A 21,374-nucleotide genomic window follows, 5' to 3' on the forward strand; every position below is an offset into this window, starting at 1 on the left:
GCTGAGTTTGGAATCAGAGCCTCCCAGAACTTCAGGAGACTGACTGCACCTTCCTCCACACCCGGCCCCGGGCTCCCAGTCCCAAAGCCTCGGTTTGACTCTAGGACATGGCAAGTGAAGGGTTTCCTAAGACGTCTCCCTTCTCTGGGTGAACTGCCCTTTTCCACCTGTCCAAAGTCAGAAGCATGAGTTCTGATCAAAGCCCAACTTTTTTTTTTTTTAATATATATATTTTTATTGATTTTTTGCAGAGAGGAAGGAGAGAGGGATAGAGAGTTAGAAACATCGATGAAAGAAAGACATTGATCAGCTGCCTCTTCCACACCCCCCACTGGGGATGTGCCCACAACCAAGGTACATGCCCCTGACCAGAATTGAGCCTGGGACCCTTCAGTCCGCAGGCCGACGCTCTATCCACTGAGCCAAACAGGTTTCAGCTCAAAGCCCAACTTTTTCCTCTGTCCTTGAGCTCCCATTCTCCCTCATGCCCCCAGAATCACCAGTGCTCCTGGAGGTGAGAAATTCACGTTCTCTGCTTGGACTGCCTGTGGACACACGTAGGCAAGCTCCCAGCCTGGACTCTGCCGTGCTCCAGCTCCAGCCACCAGGTGGGGCTCAGACCCCCTTGAGGTGGAGGAAAGGGGGCCATTACTGATAAAACAAGTGAAACCTCAAAATCAGAAGAAAGCTGGGCCTTAAATGAGGTGTGTTTAAAGTAATACTGAAGGTGAGAAGTTTAGCAATTGTAATTGTTCTCCTGGGGGTTAATCATGAGGACCCTGACTTACTAGTAGAAAGAATAAAGAAAACCCACTTCCTTATTCATCAGCCCAGCTGCTCTTTAAGTACACTCATTGCCCTGATCGTCCACTATTCCTTCCATGTTAATAACAATCAGAGGTAATTACAATTTTATTTCAATTGGCGGTTTTTTCTCTCTCCTATTCTAAGTGCTAATAGTTTGCCAAGTTGCCTTTATGTAACATCTATGATTGCCTATGGCCCCATTCAGGACTCTTCCTGTACTGAGAAGTTTGCCTGTTGTCCATGTCTGTGTACAAAGTGCCCATTATCCAATGATTCTGAGGTAGGATATGGAATAAGTCTGGACATAGTTCCCATGTGTGAACACTGACTATGTTGCTCCCTTGTGCCATAAATCAGCATAGATTTATCTGGAGCCTGGTTACTTTTTCTCTAGAAACATCCAACTAATAAAAGAGTAACATGCAAATTAACCATCACTCCACTACACCCACAACATGCCCACAAGCCAATCAGGGTGAGTATGCAAATTAACCCCAACCAAGCTGGCTGTGGCCACAGAGAGCAGGAGGGAAGCTTGGGTTTCCCTTGCAATGGAGGAAGCCAACCTTTCCACACACCCTGGCAGGCCCAAGTCTCCATTCAAGGGTACAAAGTTTTAATTATAGAAGAAGATACATAAATTCCAACAGAAATGGCTGCCAACATGGAGCGAACAGGAGGCTTGGCTCTGCTCCAGGCTACAAAGTTTCAATTGTAGAAGATAAATAAATTCCAGATACCAAGGCCTTCATTTGGGTCACTGGGAGGTGTGGCTGGCCTGCAAACCACCAAAGGCCCCTTAGCCAGGCTGCTCCACGCCCCAAAGGAACCCCTACCCTGATCCACGACACCCTTCAGGACAAACCAGCTGGCTCCCACCATGCACCAGCCCTCTATCTTATCTAATAAAAGAGTAATGTGCAGATTGACCATCACTCCAACATACAATATGGCTGCCCCCATGTAGTCAAAAATCCTGCCCCCATGTGGACACAAGATGGCCACCACAAGACGGCCAGCAGTGGAGGACAGTTGGGAGGAACCAGGCCTGCAAGGAAGAGCAGTTGAGAGGGACCAGGCCTACGCTGGGAACCTGGGAGTGTCTCATCCACTTGATAGAGTGTCCAGACTGCACCTTGAGAAACCACAATTAGGGACTGTACACTTTTATTTCAGTTTCTGGAAATAGAACCAGCCTCCCTTATAATATATGTCTAGGCATCAGCTTTCAGATATTCTGCTTTCAATGATGAGGAATGTGTTAGGGAAGAGCAGGAAGATCAGAGTTAAGGAAGGGTTAAGGTATTTATTTATCTTCTCCTGGCCTGTAAAATGAAAAGGAAGATAATAATAGCACCTATTTCACAGAGGAGCTACAAGAATTAAAGAGTGTAGTGCATGTAAATTGCTCAGCGCAGGGCATAAAGTACATGCTCAGGATGTCAGCTCTATTATTAGTGTGGTTTGCCTGTGTCAGCCTACTGGTACAGAAAGAGGAATTCTCCCTACTGTTGCAACAGGGACAAAGCCTCCCTTCTAAAATGTAAACAAGGATGCCTCAATTTAGATGCACTTTCTGTACTAAATTTGAAGATTGTTTTGTCTTCTTTGTTTGTTTTCTGTTTGTTAATCCTCAACCAAGGATTTTTTTTTCTATTGATTTTTTTTTTTTAATTGGGAGGAAGAAAAGGGGAGAGAGAGAGAAATAGCTATGTGAGAGAGACATATCGACTGATTGCCTCCCAATACACCCCAGCTGGGTCTGGGGATCAAACCTGTAACCCAGGTCCGTGCCCTTGACCTAGAATAGAACCTGAGATTGACACTCTAGCCATTGAGAAACACAAGCTTGAGCTGTTTCATCTTTTTATTGGAATATCTGGAAATTCCAATTTTCTATCAAGAACGACTTATATGTGACATCCATTCTTTGTGTGTGTTCTATTCACCTATGTGTTCGCTGAGGTGCTAAGCAAATCTTGCTATAAAATGAAAAGCACATTTTTCCCCATAGAATTTTGCCCAAAACTAAACATTGGGAAGTTGTACAAGCAGTAGATAGCATCATGGCTAAAGAAATGTCATCTTCTGAAGAAGATGACTCTTATTTTAAATTTTTTCACAAGTTTTAAAATGCTGGAGGAGCACAATCTGACTTTCAGGAAGGAGAGAACATCAAGGGGTTTGTGATTCCTGGTTACTTTTGCCAGAAGGAGAACATGTTATCCAATGCAGGGGTCTGGCTTTTACTCCTTCTTTATAAGACAGAGGCAAAGAAAGATGGAGTCAGACCCTATTCAAAAAGGCAAAATCCAGGGCAACTGAGCAACTGTCTCCATAGCAAAATAAAATAATGTTCCCAGTCAAGCCCCAAGCCATCAAGAAAAATCACCTCATGACTTCTGCAGGAGCCAACATATTCATGAGGCTCAGTCACCACAAACCTTAGGGCTCCAATCATATAGAGACCCATGAACATGTATGTGCCAATGTCTTTTAAAACCAGAAGGAGAAGAATGGATTTTTTGGTAGAAGAAATGTATTAATATATTAACCTCTTCATCTTTACACAACACAGTCCAAAAATGTCACGCTTGTTTGTTATGGAGGAAAGGGCCCTGGAAGGCAAAGTGGGGTCTTTCTGTGAAAGCCTCCTGTTGGGTTTCCTGGAAAAAGCCTTCTAGATGGCTATTCAGTGAGAAACACGGAAATGTGCTCATGCCAAGAGAGGTAAATCCTCAGTTATCCAGAAAAACATCTTTTCCAGGCAGGTTCATTTCCCCACAATGCCTAGGATTCACAGGACCATTTTATAAGAGAGATTAATGCAGTTGCCCCATAAAATATTTTAAGCGCGCATACTCTCTGAAACAAAGCACGCAGCAGGACACCAAGAGAAAATGACTGCCAGCTCATTCTCAAAACTGCATTTTCTCCAAGGGCTGCCGCCACTGTAATTTGCACCTTCTGAAGCAGAGATTGATGTGTGGTAGACATGTACAGTCAGCTAGAAGGGTAGAGATAATAACAGGACTAGAGAGTGTGCCCAGCTGGGAAAATAAGCATGCAGCCAGCACAGTCGGAGCTGAAAATGAAGGTCCCCGCACAATATTGCCCAAAGAGTCCCTCGTCCTTTATGAAAAGGAAAGTGAAAATCCACAGACCTCTAAACCTCATCTGAGCCATACAAGCCACTGGGTTTAAGTGACATAGAGACAGATGCAGGTGCAGTGGTGGGATCAGCTATGCTCTTCCTTTTCTTCTGTGCTTCGGATAGGTTCATCCCAGTGCCATCGGGAGGAGCACTTAACAATTCACAGGGGATAGATCTTTGTTAAGGTGGATTTTCTGAAAGTCAGGGTAGTAAACATTCGCAGTCCTTCAACTCTGTCAGGCGACATAGTTTCAGGCATGGTGGCCGTCTGCTGTAGCACCTGATTTATCATTGCTGCCTTGTCCCAAAGGCCCTGTCCTGAGCTGGAGCACCTGTCTGGGCTCATTCTGACCTCTAGGGACAGTCTCAGAAACCACCTCCGAGGTTATAATCTAGATGCCATCCTTCCTTTGACTCAACCATGTCTCATTCTGAGGGTGCATACTGTTATGAGGTGTGTTCTATCCAATTTGAACTTAAAGGTGATTTGGTGGGTGGGAGGAAGTGGGTGGTATTTTCAGTTATCAAAATTATGTATTTGTTTCTGCTAAGCTTTCTAGTTAGATCTAGGCTATCATTTCAACCTCTCAAATTCCCTTTGGTTCATTACCCTGTCATCTCACGCATAACCACCCCTTTCTACAAAATGCCATATGGCACGCTGGTCAATGTGCCGCTGTTGTCTTTATCCAAATTAGTAAATAAATGTCAGCCTGGAACCATACCACTAAAATTCTCCCCTGAAGCCAATTTTCACTCTTCAATCAAATTCCAGCCAGTTCATCTGGTTATAAGTCTACCCTTAATATACTACTCTTACTATCGTGAGCCCATACAGATCCATCTTGACCACAAAAATGTCATAAGAAACTTAATAAAATGCTTTGCTGAAATGTAGATAGCCTCTGTCCCTTCCCCCAACCTAGTAGACTGTTCCTCCAATCTGAAAAGACTGAGTTGGCTTTAGAGATAGAACAGAGAAAAAGTGGTTGTGGGGGGGGGAAAAAACACACTTCTATACCCACAGGCCTACCTGTCCACATCCGGGCTCCATTCCTTTGTAGCATCTGGCAGGTATAATTGTAATGTTCACATTCATACGATGATCCGCTCCAGTTTCCAGATTAGCCTCAAGACATTAACCTTTTGCTTTCTGAACACCCTTCCATATGTCAGGGCCCCAAGCTTTGAATTCTTTCTTAGGTTAATGATGTAACACAGAGAGCAAATTGAGGGGGACCCTCCCCCCCCAGCACACTCTCTTGCAGCATTCCCCTCTCCCTGTGAGGCTGGTGGGTCTTATTTCCTTGGGAAAACCATTTAGCTGAACCCCAACTTCAGCTGCTCATGTCCTGATGTGTCCATGTCCTGATATGTCCATGTCCTGATGCGCTCATGCAATCTTAGTCCTCGAATGATTTTTTTTTTCTCTTGGGTAAAACAGCTTTAGAGGCCCCCTAGGCCAGGAATTACAATACAAGCAAGAACACAGGAGGGAAACAACTTTTACTTTGCCGAATCATTCAAATTGACATTATCTGGAAATGCCAACATTTGTTGGCACACTTTTCCTAGCCTGCCCTGCATTATGCTGCCCTTGCCATGTATGAGGTCAGCACCTTCTCTGCACCTTTCCCTGATGCCTCATTCCTCTGCTCCCCAGGAAGCAGGCTGAAATAACCAGGGGCTGGACTGGGCTGGAATTTTCTTCAATGGTTTGGAGAGGAATTAGGGGGGAAAATTGAAAGCATAAACTCACTTTTCTCATGGTATTTACAACAATTTAATAGGACTTTCCAAAGTCTAAAAATAAGTCACCCCAATAAATTTAAAAAGTCTTATCAGAAGAAGCAGGGCATACAGAGAAATTATTCTTCTTTACTACAGTTCAGATTAGTCATTTTATATATAGGATCCATGTCTTTTTCTACTTCTGTTGCTTCAAGTTCAAATGCAAAAGTTGAATAAAACACAGTAGGAAGAGGTTCATTCATATTGAGTTCATGGGAAACTCAACGACACATAGTGCCCAATTCTCCAGTTGGGACAAGTAGCTTATATTTACAAAAAACTCTGAGAAGTAAACCCAGACCTGTATTTCTAACGAAGTAATTCCAGCGCCAAGCTCTGTGGGGAGACTGATAGCTAAGACCATTTTTCTGAAAGATATTGTTACTTTCGGAGTCTATATTCTTAGCCCTAAAAAGTCACACCATGTCCCAGGCTACAGAAATGGGCACCAAGCATTTTGCCTTATGACTGACCACTGGGAGCATTCAGGAAAAAATGGAGAATGTGTCTTCAGATGTTTGTTTCAGTGTGATGTCAAATGCATTTTGGAAGCATCTGAGGGGCCATATCTTCCCCTTTGTATTGTACCGATAAGCACAACTGAATTTATTAACCAGCAGCCATAATAAATCTGCCATTTTCAGACTAAATTTTAGGGACGAGAATGACAATTCAACCTATGTATGTATCCTCCAATAGTTTAGAGATTGGAATAAATTTATGCAAAGAAAAATGTAATACTTTATGTTGTTGCAAAATAGTGTAGTACTAGCATCTTCACATGAAGACATTTTTTACTTCAAATAACATCTTTTCTTATTTTATTTTTTCCATCACCATTTATTTCCTCTATGCCCTCTTCTACTTCCACACATCCTCTCCCCACCGCCACCATCCTCATAAAACATCACCACACTGTTACCCATGTCCATCAGTTCTCTCTCTCTTTTTTTCCCCTTTTTGCTCAATCCTTCCTCCAACTCCCCAACACCCCAGAAGACATTTCTTTTCATTGCTGTTTCTGGGGGGGGGAAATCCAATTTTATCAATTCTTAGAAAGATTTCCAGAGACAATGTCGGAGGAAAAGAAGATTCTGCTTCTCCCAGCAAATCCTCTCTTTGTAACTCAGTTAGTGCTATCAAAGGTCAAGAGCTATTAAAATGACACCTGCATAATTTAGTCCCATCTTCCCATCTTCCTCTGTAAGAGAGAAAAGCATAGAATGAATACAATGAAATTTCACATCCCTCTCCCCCTCCCTCCTCACCGCAGAAAAGAATAGTGATAGAAAACTCTAAAAAATTGAAAACACAATAAAATTCAGCTGATTAATAGATACCATGTGCCTGGTAGCCCATAGGTTACACAAGAAGAACACATAGATGAATTTAAGTAATCTCAAAGGAAAAGGAGAAATGTCTTCAGGGGAGTCTGCATCGAAATGTTTGCTGAGGATGCACTCATCCATATCTCAGCCTGGAGCCCAGTTCTGTCCTTGGCAGAGAGGGGGAAATAGCTTTATTCTCCCCAAGTTTCTCATTTGTTCAGGTCCCTTTTCTCTCTGCATTTTCCTGCACTCCTGCCTGTCACTTGCTATTCAACAGCTGAATAAGAAGGAGTGGAGAGCACGCTAATGCATTGCAAATGTAATTGCCGTGTTCTCCTTAAGAGTATTGTCAGGAGCATTTCATTTTAAGGTTTCACCAGGAATCATGTCAGTATTTGAAGTGAGCTATTTTCTATACCCCCATCACTATGATTCTCAGACATTAAAGCACTAATTACAGCTTGAGAATTCCATTTCAGTAGTGATTGTACTATATCTCTAAAATATGCATTCTTGAGAGCAGGTTTTGTCCAAGTGATGCCCAGACATCTCCATGCAGAAAGAAACTGCTTACAAGAAATCGTATTTTAATATTTGATTTCAGAATGAGACCAGTCAAATCAATTAGCATAATTAACATGCAGTAAGCTCAAATGCACTGAATTGATAGCCTCAGGATCATTTGTTAGATGTTCTTAAGAAGTTTGGATCAGTATTCCAGACAAGCACTTGCAGAACTGCTGGTGCTGGTGAACTCGAACCTCAGTTCATGGCATTTCTGAACACCATATTGTCAGCTCAGTCACCAATGAAATATGGTCTTAGAGCCATCTCTAACAGCCATTAATTTTTTTTAAGCCTCACTAGACCTGGATGGTGTTGCTAAATGGTTAGAGCATCAGTCGAGACACCAAAAGGTCTCGTGTTTGATTTCTGGTCAAAGACATACATACCTGGGTTGCAAGTTGATCCTCAGCCCCAGTCGGGGGCACTTGTGGTAAACAACCAATCCAAATGTCTCTCTCACATTGAGGCCTCTCTCTCCCTCTTTTTCTCTCCCCCCTCTTCCTCTCCCCTCCCTCTTTCCCTCCCTCTCTTTGTAAAAATCAATGAAAAAAGCATCCTGGGGGAGGATCAGCAACAACAAAAAGGCTCACTATGCCATTTCTATGAAGAGTCCCTGACTATGAATGCCAAAAATTCAAGTAAATATGGAAACAATATAATCTAGTCCATTTTTTCAGACAGAACTTGAGAATAATACAAAACATTTTCTGCTTTTTTATATGAAATATAAACATTTATTCTTTTTTAATATGTTTTTGTTGATTTCAGAGAGGAAGGGAGGAGAGAGAGACAGAAGCATCAATGTTGCCTCCTGCACAACCGCCTACTGGGGATCGAGCCAGCAACCTGGGTATGTGCCCTTGACCAGAATCGAACCCAGGACCCTTCAGTCCACAGTCTTAACGTTCTATCCACTGAGCCAAACCAACCAGGGCTAAATATTTATTCTTTGTCAAAGCCTTAATGTCTCTGAGCCTCAGTTTCCCCTTCCACGCAGAGGGGATGATCCTGTCTAGCTCAGAGAGTTCTTAGGAGACTTAATGAAACAATGCACAAAAGTGCTAACTCAGTACCTCAAATGTGTACCAACTGTGGTTGATAAGAAACTCTTGATATTCTTTTATCACATGGCCAAGAGTTGGAACCATTAGGACAGAAGAACCAAGAGTGTTGATTACAATGCTGCCCCCACTCCAGGGAATGGGTCTCAGCCCAGGGTCTTTAGAGACACATCAACAAGCTTTGGGATACTTTCAGGTTTGGAAATGCTGTTTCTGCTCTTCTGGGCATCAGAACCATGCTATCTGTCACCTCTCAGGAAAGAAACAACTGTTGAAAAAAAATGGGGATTTTTTTTTCCACAATAAAAAGGAAACACAGAATGGCAAAAGCTAAAGAAGAGAGTGAGCAGAGCTAAGTGCCCCTAAGAGAATGGAAAAGTATTCTAGCAGCCCAGCCCCCAGCCTGTGCTCACTTAGCTGACATTCCCACCAGTGCTCACAGCCCCAACCAGCCTGGGCACCCTGCTCCTTCCCACCACTCCTCTGGTCACAGATTCACCATCAGAACCCCCTTCCTGGGCTCCATCTCTCCACCTTGTCTGTTATCCCTCCCCGGAGTCACCTCAGGGGAGAGACACTTAAAGCAGCTCTTTAAGAAGTGGGCACCTTAATAAGGAACTCTCAGATATATATATACTGCTTTGAAACTGCTCATTTTCTGTGGTGTGATTGGGAAGCCTGAGCTACGTAACTTTCAGAGGACTTGTCAGGGACCGCACGAAATGAAGCCAGAGTCAGAAGGTCTCCACCCAAATCGCTGGCAGAGGAAACAGAACCAAAACTGATTCACTGTAGATTAAATAAGGGCAAGAAGATGCTGGTGACAAAAAAGTTCACTGTCCACATCCAGGCATAACCCTGCCTCCTCCCAGCAGAGTCCCTTCTTAGCCCAGGGAGTTCTCGGGGCTTATGAGATGGCTTGCTCAGAGCAAATGCTATGCTGCCACTATTTCCCTTTCTAATAAGTTCCCATCACAGCCCTCTGTAGCTGGAACATTTTTTAGTTTCTTACTGAAATGCAAACATCTTAACGTGATATTCAAGGCTCTTCCCAGTCTGGTGTAAGCTCTGACTCTATCAGACTCACATAAATCCCAGACCTCATAACAAACTCCATCTGTAGCTCCCTTTCTTTTCAGCCTCAAAACCTGGTCCTCCAACAGGTAACAAGCAGTGAGGATGTGGGGAATTTGGTGGGAATGTGGAGTGGTACAGCCATTGTGAATACAGGATGGAGGTTCTTTCCAAGATTAAAAATATTGCCTATGACCCAACAATCCCACTTCTGAGTATATACCCAAAAGAATTGAAATCGTGATCTCAAAAGAACATCTGCATGCCCTGGTTCATTGCAGCATTATTCACAATACCAAAAACATGCAAACAATCTAAACTTTCAGCCGCAGATGCATGGACAAGATATATATAGTACACACACACACACACACACACACACACACCACACATCACACATCACACATCATACATGTATGCTGTGGAATATTATGCAGCCTTAAAAAAAAAAGAAATCGTGCCATTTGCTACAACATGGATGAACCTGGAGGACATTATGTTAAGTGAAATAAGCCAGACGCAGGAGAACAAATGCTTCATGATTCCATGAATATCAGGAATATAAAATAGTCAAATTCATAGAAACAGAGCAGAATGGTGGTTACCAGGGGCTGGGGGGAAGGGAATTGGGAATTATTGGTTAAAGAGTCAATACTTTCAAATATGCAAGAGGAGTAAGTCCTAGAGATCTGTTCTGAGCAGAGTGCCTAGAGTTAACAATACTGTACACAATAGTACATTTAAAATTTTGTTAAGAGGGTAAAAATCCATGTCAACCCGTGTTCTAGTGTGACCTCTCCTGCAGAACCCCACACAGACCTGCTTCCCTGGTTTCCCATAGGCTCTGATCATTTTACCAAACTTTTGGTCTGTTTCTCAGCTCAGAGAATCACAGTGACTGAGAGACTCGGGGTCAGTTGGCCTGGCCTCAGCAGCCGAGGGATCTTAACCTTGAACCTCAGTTTCCTCAGACACTCCATAGGGATGATGGTATTCCCTTCCCTACAGGCTCGTTCTGGGAATTAAATGTCTAATTCACATAAAGCACTCAGCAACATTTTAAGGGTTCAATAAATGTTAACTCTTGTTCTTATATAGCGTGTGTTCAGTTGTGTTAGTCAGTTGTTTATATGCTTATTTTCCCAGCTAGGTTGTGAGCAGCTTAGGATAAATCTTTATATGTGTCTCTATCTTCCTGCTTCTACTACTCAAAGTCAATACCTGTGATCAGATATTGAATTGAATTGAACTGAACTGAATTGAACTGAAGTCCCACCAGACGGAAGGAGCTACCAGCTAGGATTATTTTGTCTGGAGCTCTACTGCAGGGCTGAATAGGCTGAAAAAGGGATCTCTCTTTATGGGTGAGAAGCAGCTGATGGAGCCAGGGTGGTTCTGTTTCCTACCACTGAGTGGCCATTTGTCCTGCTGCCTCCACCACAGGTGGAAACAGATAGGGATTGAGAAAGCAATGAGCTGAGGTCTTCATTCCCACCCTGGGAACAACGTCACCTTGAGTCTCCTTGGTCTGAGGATATTTCAAGGGAAGGTAGGTCACTGGCGGGAGGAACGGAAACCAAATATCTGAACTGTTTGTGCGGAAGGCAAATTGGTGACCCTAGAACAAAGAATTCTGATATTAGACAAGGAGATAAAGTATGAAACTGTGAGTAGTTTGCAATCCTGGAGGAGAAAGCAAGGAATAAAGAGGGAAACAAACCAGCACAGTAATCAGTGGGACCAGAGCCTCTTCCTGGTCATCAAAGGAACCCTCAGGATACGTGTTGACTGGGGTTTTGTGCATGGTCTCAGTCACATTCTACTTCCCCATCCTAAGTGGCATGTGCTTTAGCGCAGTCACAAACTGAAATTTACTGCAAGACAATATAGAGCATCACTCATTCAAATGTCTGTGTGCTTGTCTAAGACCCTATTTGAATTCCCAGAATTACCATTACTTCATCATCCATGTTCTCACATTTCTCCTGTTAATCAAAATTCACATGCAACGAGTACAGATCAATCGCTGAACTGATTCATTAATGCGATGACTCTGAATAAGTCCACTTATTCTGCCTGCAAGACCTGCTCCCTTCTCTACTGATTTATTCTTTAATTAATGGGGAGTCAATTTTTATTCAAGACCACTTCACTTGCATTTGTTTCCCAGTGAGAAACGCAGCCCTCTAAACACAGCCCGTCTTTGTTTTCACAGTTCATAAATATCTCACATTCTTGTCCTTGGATTTAAAAGGTGATCATCATGGTAACATAATCTCTCATCCAGAATACAAATTGCTGAAGTGCCATTTACCTGTCACCTGAGTTTGCCACACCACAAGGCGATTGCCTGTGTCTGTGGTTCTCAAGCAGCATCAGAATCACATTGGGGGGCTTGTAAAAGCACAGATTGTTCAACCCAATCCTTTGAGTCTCTGGTTACAAGATTTTTCATTTATAACAAGTCCCCAGGGATACTAATATGCTGCTGGCTCAGGATCCATACTGTGAGAACTGCTAGTCAGAAAGGTCTAGATTCCTTCAACACTCATTCTGCTGGATAGATTCTAAAACTAGGCAGAAGGTCAAAAAAATACTTGCTTCTTTTTGAGGTGGCAATGTGTGGTTATACTAGTTGAAACGGTACGTTGGAAATGCCCCTACTCAAACTCACCCCTGATTGGAATGTTATTTTAGGAAGATGTTGAGCTTACAGGTCGGGAGGAGGTAGTGATTCTTAAATACATATGTATGTTTGAGATTGAGTTGGGAAAATGTCATGACTTCCAAACATCCATCAGATTCTAGGTGGGATTCTGTAAACCTCAGAATTTAAATAAATAAAAAAATTTATTGATTAATTTTAGAATGAAGAGAGAGAGAGAGAGAGAGAGAGAGAGAGAGAGAGAGAGAGAGAGAGAGAGAGAGAGAGAGAGAGAGAGAGAGAGAGAGAGAGAGAGAGAGATTGATTGATTTGTGGCTCCACCCATTCATGCCCCAACCAGGGATTGAACTTGCAACCATGGCACTTGGGGACAACACTCTAACCAACTGGGCTACCAAGCCAAGGCTAAACCTTAGAATTTTAAGGGGATTGGATTCTGAAGAAAGGGAATGCCCAATTTCTAAATAAGAAAATAAGAAGGAGGTATAGAAGAGGTACAGGAGAGCTGGGCATGGGGCTTGTTCAATATCCATAAGAGAGTCATTGAAGCATCAGGAAAAAAAAATCAATCAAAACCAAGCGAGTGTTGTTAGTTTCAGCAATATCTCAAGTATTTGGAAGGTAACTATGAATGTATTTTATTTTAACAAATGCAGTCTTATTCTTCTCACCCTACCAGGTTCTCTAGTAACACAGAAGATTCTTTTAAAGTCAGGTCTCTAGCCCTAAGCCTTATCGAGCCATTAGTATTTCATCTAAAAGAATATAACATTTGGACCTGAAATCTAAGAGTAAGATTTGAACCAAAGCATTCAGACAAGCTTGTTCTGCAGCTGGAAGACAGTGAGTAGGATAAGATTTTTACGTTCTCTTTCTTTTTCTTTTAGAAACAGGGAAGATTGACCAAGAGATTCACAAGTACAACACCCCAGGATTCACTGGGTGCCTCTCCAGAGTTCAGTTCAACCAGATCGCCCCTCTCAAGGCGGCCTTGAGGCAAACCAACGCCTCCGCCCACGTCCACATCCAGGGCGAGCTTGTGGAGTCCAACTGCGGGGCCTCCCCGCTCACCCTCTCACCCATGTCGTCCGCCACCGACCCCTGGCACTTAGACCACCTGGATTCAGGTAAAGTCTAAATCGCCATTAGACAAATTGCTTTATTTCTTTAAACCTCATTTTCTTCACCTGTAAAATGGGGCTAATAACAGCACCTCACTGGTAATGTAGTTGGAGGATTAAGAGCAAAGGAATGTGTGGGTACACGGGTTCTTAGCACAGAACTGAGCACATAACAAATGTCACAAGTTCCCACCGCCATTCTAGCTCTTTGCGAAAAGTAAACAAGCCAATGCCTGCACTGCTGGCTGCAACGGGATTGCTGAGTGATCTGATCGAATCACTCCCGCACGTTTCTCTGTGACTCTTTGATTTGCAGCCCCTTTGTCCAAGTTCTAAGCTCAGGAGGAAAAATTTAAAGCAATACAAAGATTGCATCACCAACACTGAGTTTATATGAATAGCCTTCCTGCTTTTTAAGTAATGGGTTTAGGCTTCCAAAGCTCAGAGGATTGAGTCCCACTTCCATAGTTAATAAGATATGTGGTTCGAATGCACAGGGCCAAAATGAAAGGATGTAGCTGTTTCCTGCAAAACTAACTGGATGCAAATTCAAGGTTCTCATAACAGGGACTGGTGGGGAGCCTTCTCGCTCTACCCAAACTCACCTTGGGCAACTAAGCTCACTTGTGCAAGCCTCTGCTTTGTCACTCAGAGGCATGGAGATTTGGAGGCCTCTAAGTGATCTCCAAACCTAACATTCAATGGGTCTCCAAAGCAACATGAGATGTTGTTGATGATAAAGACAGGAATAGGACAAGGAGCAGGACAAAGTGGCATAAATGCCCTCACCAGCACAAGGGCAGGTATTCCAAACTTATTCCTAAATTTCCCCATATCTCAAGTGGAAATACTAAGACTAACCCATAGAATTATATTTGAGATTATGTATTTAAAGCACTTAGTGCAATTATAGACACATAGCAAGCTTCACTAAAGTTTAGCTGCAATACTATTACCAATGTGGTCATTGTTATGTTAGACACAGTTTGCTATGAGGCTTGAATGTCCACTAAAAACTTCCAAGTCCTCCCCCACCTTAATGTCTAATTCATAACCATTCGTAGTGTAAGCGTGACACATTTGATTGTTTTTACATATTCCAGGCACCATGTGTCTCAGCTTCAGGCACAGTTCTCATTGTGGTCCTTGCCAGGGTTTGTGCTGCAAAGCTTTGTGAAGCTTCCAAAGAAGCCCAAATTGCCCTGTTGTCAGAATAGCCAGTTTATAGACTAAATAATCATTCCTCATACATGGATTCCCATAACACAGTGAGGGGTGCTGTGTGCCAGGGGTGCGTATGAAGAATTCCCTTTCTTGAAGGGATCACACAGTGGCCTGGATGGCAGGAAGCATTCCTAATGCTGAGAAAAAGAAAACACAAGTGAAAATATAAGATGAGAAAAGACAGATGCCAGGGCTACTGAGGAACAGACTTCCCAGGTAAATCCCTCCAAATGCCAGAGTGGATGGGGATAGCACAGGAGCTTTGAGACACACAGGTGCTTAAGCCGTTCCAGGTACTCCCTGCATGAGGCTCTGAGCACGTGCGGTCTAAGCTGGCTGCCAATAAATTCGTTTCAAAAACATCTAGATGTTACTTTGGGCCAATACAAGGTTAGAGTCATTATGTCTTAATTAGCAAATTATTTGCCTTGTGGACTGTGAGATACAGTTGTGAAAACCAAACAGTTCAGATTCATTTGGGTTTTTTCAAAATCATGATTTCTGCACGACAATTTTATTCTTTTGGTTGATATAATGAAAAAGTATATAGGGAACACTTCTGTTATTATTCATTGTGCTAATCAAATTTCTGCACCCCAGGTATTATGGTTGACCTGTACTATAGACCATATGGTCAATTTGCAGAAAAATGTCCACTTGCACTTGGGCAGAGGTCTTACCTGGTGTTAATCAGTTGCTGTATCAATCTCATCACCATAATTTATTTCATAATTGGAATTCCCAATTAATTTCCATAATTATGAAAATGTGTATGAAGAAATATGAACTTAATTAGATGGACAGAAAAAGAAGCTTCTGAAGTCTTGTTTAGATAATATGATTTTATTCTTTTCCTTTAGGTTAGTGGTCGGCAAACTCATTAGTCAACAGAGCTAATATCAACAGTACAACAATTGAGATTTCGTACAACGATTGAAATTTCAATAGTACAACAATTGAAATTTCTTTTGAGAGCCAAATTTTTTAAACTTAAACTTTTTCTAATGCCACTTCTTCAAAATAGATTCGCCCAGGCTGTGGTATTTTGTGGAAGAGCCACACTCGAGGGGCCAAAAAGCCGCATTTGGCTCGTGAGCCGCAGTTTGCCGACCACAGCTTTAGGTGAATGGGAACATAAGAGAGAAATGGGAGGCAGGGGCTGGACATGGGGACAGAGAAAGACAGACAGAAAGGACAGTCACTGACTAGCAGCCTTTAGTGGCTTAGTATCAGGGAGGAAAACTTTCCCTCTGACTTCTTATGTCATTAGTAATTAGGGACCGCCAGATTAAACCGATAAAAGACAGATTAACAGAAGAAAAACGTTTATCGATGTGAAAGCTTATAAGAGGGTTAGCTTAATAAATGGCTAAAGGCTTGTATACCTTACTCAGTAGGGAACAGGGGGAGAGAAGAGCTGTCTATGGAGAGAACAAATGGGTTCCTACAAGAACAGAAGAGAGAGAAGCAAGTTTGTGATCATGCTTGTTTATGCAGGTGGGAGTGGTCTTTCTGTCTTCTTTAAGCCATAAAACTCCCTTGGGGAGGGGATTTATGGTAGTTTTACTCTTGGTCTCCTTCCAAAGGGAAGTAAAAGCCACTCAGAAGGGGGGTTTAAGGAGCCTCATTTCCCTGAAGTTTCTACGTTTAATCAGATAACAGAAACTCCAAAAACAATCTCTTTCTGCAGATTTCATCTATTGAATTGCAGATGTCCTCAGTTTAAACTAATCTTTAGCTTCCAAGTGTATCCCCACATCAGCAAGTGCACCCTAGTCTCTGTGAGCCTCAGTTCAGCATTCAGGATTCTGATTGGACGGTTTTGCTTTCTTCAGATAACCTTCCTGTGAGAGTAGAATAAGAATCCTTGCTGTCAGATAGTCAGGAACAAAGCAGAAGTATATAGACAAAATGCCGGTGCTGGCTGTAAATCATGTCTTTCTTAAGTCTGTGTAGGTATAGGACAGAGAGAGGACAAGGGTGAGGGCTGATCCGTCCTGGTTTGAATAGGACATGTGAGTACCTCATTGCATCTGGTGCCTTGGAAAGGACGGCCCTCAACTAGAAGATGAGGAGCATTGGGAAGCTCATTAGAAATGCAGAATCTCGGGCCCTCACCTAAGACCCACTGTGACAGCATCTACATTTTATCAAGATTCCCAGGTGACGTACCATCTGCACAGTCAAGTTTGAAAGCACTCACCTGTTCAGTGGTCCTCAATCTCAGATGTACTTTCAAATTACTGGGAGCTTTCCAAAACCCCAGTGTCTAAGCTACACCCCTGATCAATGAAATCCAATGCCCTGGGCGTGAAATGCAGGTGTCCATCTATGTGAGACCTCCCTGGGGGATGGGAGGGTTCAAATGTGTAGCCAAGATTGAGGATCACTCTCCAAATAAGAGAGAAACTTACTAATAGCCCCCGTGGTGAGCCCTTTTAAATAAGGTTACCAAAAGGAAAGGAAATTAATACACAAATAATGCAACAACAACAAAACAAAACAAAATTATGAAAGGTAACGAAGCCTTTAGATGGGAAGTCTCAAACTGAAAAGCTGTAGCTATAAGCTTGCAAAAGATTGGGCTCCTTTGACCATCTTACAAGGATGCTCATGGAGACACAGAAGTTTTTTTCTAAAACTTGAGGGCAGCCAATCAGCTTCTTGAAACTGGAAAAGCAGACTTCAGACAAACCAACAAGAATTCCACAGTTTGGGGTTGAACTCTGACTCTCATGAAAGTGTGTCATAGAAGTTGCTGACTCCATGAAGAAACCTCAGTTTGAGGAAGATGTCCAAATATTATTCAATTTATTGAATCAACTGCAAACATAAATTGAAAGGATATTTGGGGGGGGGGGGGGGGCGGTTGCTACTTAACATGAAGATATGGCCCTGCCGGTGTTGCTCAGTTGGTTTAGCACCAGTTCTGTTTCTGGTCAGAGCACATGCCTAGGTTGTGAGTTTGGTCCCTGGTCAGACTGTGTATAGGAGGCAATGGATCAGTGTTTTTCTCTCTCACATCCATGTTTCTCTCTCTCTCCCAAATCAATAAAAAAAAATTTTTTTTAATGAAATATGTGCATCTTCAAAAATAATGCACACGCCTGGCTGTGAAGATGGCCTCAGTACTGAAGGGATGTCAGTGATAAACCAAAGCTACTCACTTCACACCCTCACCAGGGTATGTGCTTTGCAGAGACCAGGAGATTAGAACTCAAGACATCCACCCCTAGGTTTCACAATCTTTGTGCTCCCTGATGTTTCTCTTACTTAGATATATCAGATGGTAAAAACGGAAAATATATTCTAAGTTATGCTGGCTTTGTGTAATAAGATCCTTTTTCTCTTCTATAGCACTCCTCACTGAGTTATTCATTACCTCTGTGATGCTTTGTGGGCTCTGCAGTGTTTTCCAAAGCAAGAGGTTGGCAGGCTATGCACCACACCACTCCCAGGGAGGAAGTCTGACCCCTGCAGTGCATCCTGGTGCCTTTGATAGGGGGTCACTGTGGAAAGAAAATAGATATGGCACTGCACAACAGTGTAAAGTCACTTCCTGTTTATTTCTCTTTCGGCCCCTCAAATTCTGTCAAAGAGAAAGTCTCCGATTGGTTCTGACATGCCCTTAACACCCCTCCCCCTTGCTGTTGTCCTTCATTAAAGAGAGAGCAGGCTTCTGTTCAGAGCCCTGACAGGAAATAGAATTACTCAGTAGGGTTAGAAAGTTGTATCAATGCATTTATTTAAATTATAAATTGGATCAATTTAGTGAAAATAAGTAAATAATCTTTAGATTTTGCATGGATAATGGCAAAAAAAAATGTGAAGGCAGTTCCCACGTGATTGGAGTGTGGAAGGTCTTTGGCAGTGTAACAAGATCATCCTAAACACAGGGCCGAGCACAGGGAGTAAGAATGCATTTTTATGGGGGAAAACAGTAAACAAAATTGCATTAATTTGATTTAACATCAATTCTGCTCTGTTAGGAACATCCAGTCACTGTTTTTTCTGCCTGGTTTTCTCCCACTAATAAGAGGTACTGCCTGTTTCTAAAGCACATCATTAGGATCCTGAGGGATATTTTTAGAACAATAGTTACAAGGTAGAAAAAACACACCCAGCCCCGAGTTCTGGTGCATTAAAGGTCGCAGAGCAGCGGGAAATTGCAGGGACCCATCTCTCAATTACAGGCTCTGTTCTTTCTCTTGGTCGAATCCAGGAATCTTCTTTCCTTGAAACAGCAAGGATTTCCCAGTAGAAGTACAAACACAGACAGCAGGGCACATTCTGCAAAAAAATAAAATAAAGCAAACACATGAGTCGGGATGCTGTAAATTTCTGCACTAAGGACCAACTCCAAACTGTACAGCCCTGGGGCGTTCCCAGTATGCCTTGAGGTGTTTTATCACATTCGTGATACTTGATACAGAATACATCAGACCAAAGGCCACACACATCCTAGGACCTTTTATAAAATATCATACCATAAGCAGATAACTCTAAGATGTAAGGTTCATTCCCTACGGAATTTTCTGTTTATAAAGATTATAACTAGTTATAAAGATATATAAAGGACTTCTAGTGCGTAATATTCTCAGCAGAGGTTTGTGACCGTGTCCATACCTCTGTTAACTTACAAGTGCAGCCCAGAAGGCCCCAGAGAATCAGCCTCTGCTAGGTGCTGGCAGTTGAACAGCCTCCACTGTAACCTTGACTTCCCTGGCTCCCACCCTAAAGCTAACCTGCGTCTGATACTGAGGGACTCTTGACCAAGGAACCCAGGAGCATTGAGCAGAGTGGAAAAGCAGTTAACCGTGGCCCAATTCTCCTCCTGCCCAGGTCCAGGGTCAAGGTTGTCAGGAAGCCGGGAGGATCCAAACCCAGGCTTGTCCAGGGGATTCACTCAGGTTCACAGAGCTATTGAAAAACCAGCCCTCTTAGGAATGTGTTCTCCCAAATAAATTGGGAGCTCGATGGAATCTGGTACCAGGGATCACTCAAGGTAACAACCGCACCCAGTCAGATTCCAGAGCACAGTCTGGCAGCTACTTCAAACTGAGAAATGAGGCTTAAACTCACCACAGCCCTTGACCCCTGGGAATGTGAATTTGACTTCTAAAGGCACCCTACCATGCCTCTGAGGTCATGATTTTTAATGACTTGATTTCTTATCTATATTCCAAATTTGCTTTCTACCATCTGAAGATAAAATATTTTTATATCTTCATATGCAAAAGAGTTATGAATATGATGAACATTTAAAAACTGAATATATTATTTCGTTTCCTTCATAATTACAAGCTGGTAGGTGGTTTTCTTTACCACCTGCAAGGACTTAAAATAATCTTTCCAGCTTTTATACTGACATCTTAATTATTTCTGAGCAGTTCCCTTTTTGCATCCTTATGCTAAGATTACCTGATTAATGCGTTCAATCCCTGACACCTAATCCTTTTATTCTCTTGTGTGTCTTTTCTCCTCATCATTGACCCACTCAGGTAACATTTATTCAAGTGCAAAGAACAATTATTATTCCTCATTTTCTCATATGCACTTTTCCTACAAATTCCGCTTTTCTGTAAGAGCACCAAGCACATTTACACAGCTTAAGTTAAATATAATATTCAGGTTAGAGATATCTGATCCATTAGTCATTTATGTTGTTCCCATGTTTTGTTTCCATAATGACTTACTTAACAACATGTGACATTGTTGAATAAAGGGATGTATTTTTAATTTTGATAGCTATGATATTTGATTTACGTCAGCCTCCAATGATTTAGTACCCCCCAATCCAATACTGTATGAGTGTCTTTTTCCCCACACCCTCAACACAGTACATCATAATCTTTTAAACTTGCTACATTTTATTGAAAAATGAAATTTTATTGTTTTAATTTGAATTCTATTAATTATGAGTGAGCTTAAGTATCTTTGTGTACATTTATAAGTCACTTGTATTTTCCATGAACTGCCTATTTATGTTCTTTGACCAAATATTTATATTATTTCCTATTTGTTGGTCATTTACTACTTAACTTATATGAATTCTTTATATATTAAGTAAATTAGTATTTTACTATGTTTGAGTGTTTTTCTAGTTTGATCTCTATTCTTTTTTCATTTATGTGGTGTGTGGGGGTTTTTTTCATGTAATTTTAAAAAAAATTTTTTGCATGGTGAAATAAAAATGTTTTATGGCTTTTGTCATCTCCATTCAGAAATTTTTTTAAATTTTTCTCTAGAAAATTTTTGTCCTATTTTTTATATTATAGATTTAGGTTTTCTTCTTGGTTAGATTTTTTTTCCTCAAAGAACCAGCTTTGGATTTATTTATTAGTGCTATCATTTTTCTGTATGCTTTTAAAATTTGCTTTTACTTGACTTTTTTAAATTTATATTTGCCGCTTTTTAACTTTGTAATTTGAATGTTTAATTATCTCATTTTCATTTTTGGGGGCATATCATCCTCTTCCAGAGGAATGTGGACCAAAGTTAGCAAATCTCAGCTCTAAGTCCAAAACTCTCACTTCTGACCCCACCTCCAACACAGCACATTCCAGATTCAAAGTCTTGGCA

At 41.9% G+C, this 21,374-nt stretch overlaps 1 protein-coding gene across 1 annotated transcript in view; it reads left to right on the forward strand.

The window, feature by feature from the left end:
- Positions 1-21,374, forward strand: part of CNTNAP2 (contactin associated protein 2) — a 1,655,787-nt gene that overhangs the window by 1,616,240 nt on the left and 18,173 nt on the right. Inside the window, exon 22 of the mRNA XM_036429148.2 lies at positions 13,335-13,574. Coding sequence (XP_036285041.1) covers positions 13,335-13,574 — 240 coding nt within the window. The remainder of the gene's footprint in view (positions 1-13,334; positions 13,575-21,374) is intronic.

The sequence above is a fragment of the Pipistrellus kuhlii genome, unplaced genomic scaffold (assembly GCF_014108245.1).
Source record: "Pipistrellus kuhlii isolate mPipKuh1 unplaced genomic scaffold, mPipKuh1.p scaffold_m20_p_10, whole genome shotgun sequence".
NCBI classification, from domain to species: domain Eukaryota; kingdom Metazoa; phylum Chordata; class Mammalia; order Chiroptera; family Vespertilionidae; genus Pipistrellus; species Pipistrellus kuhlii.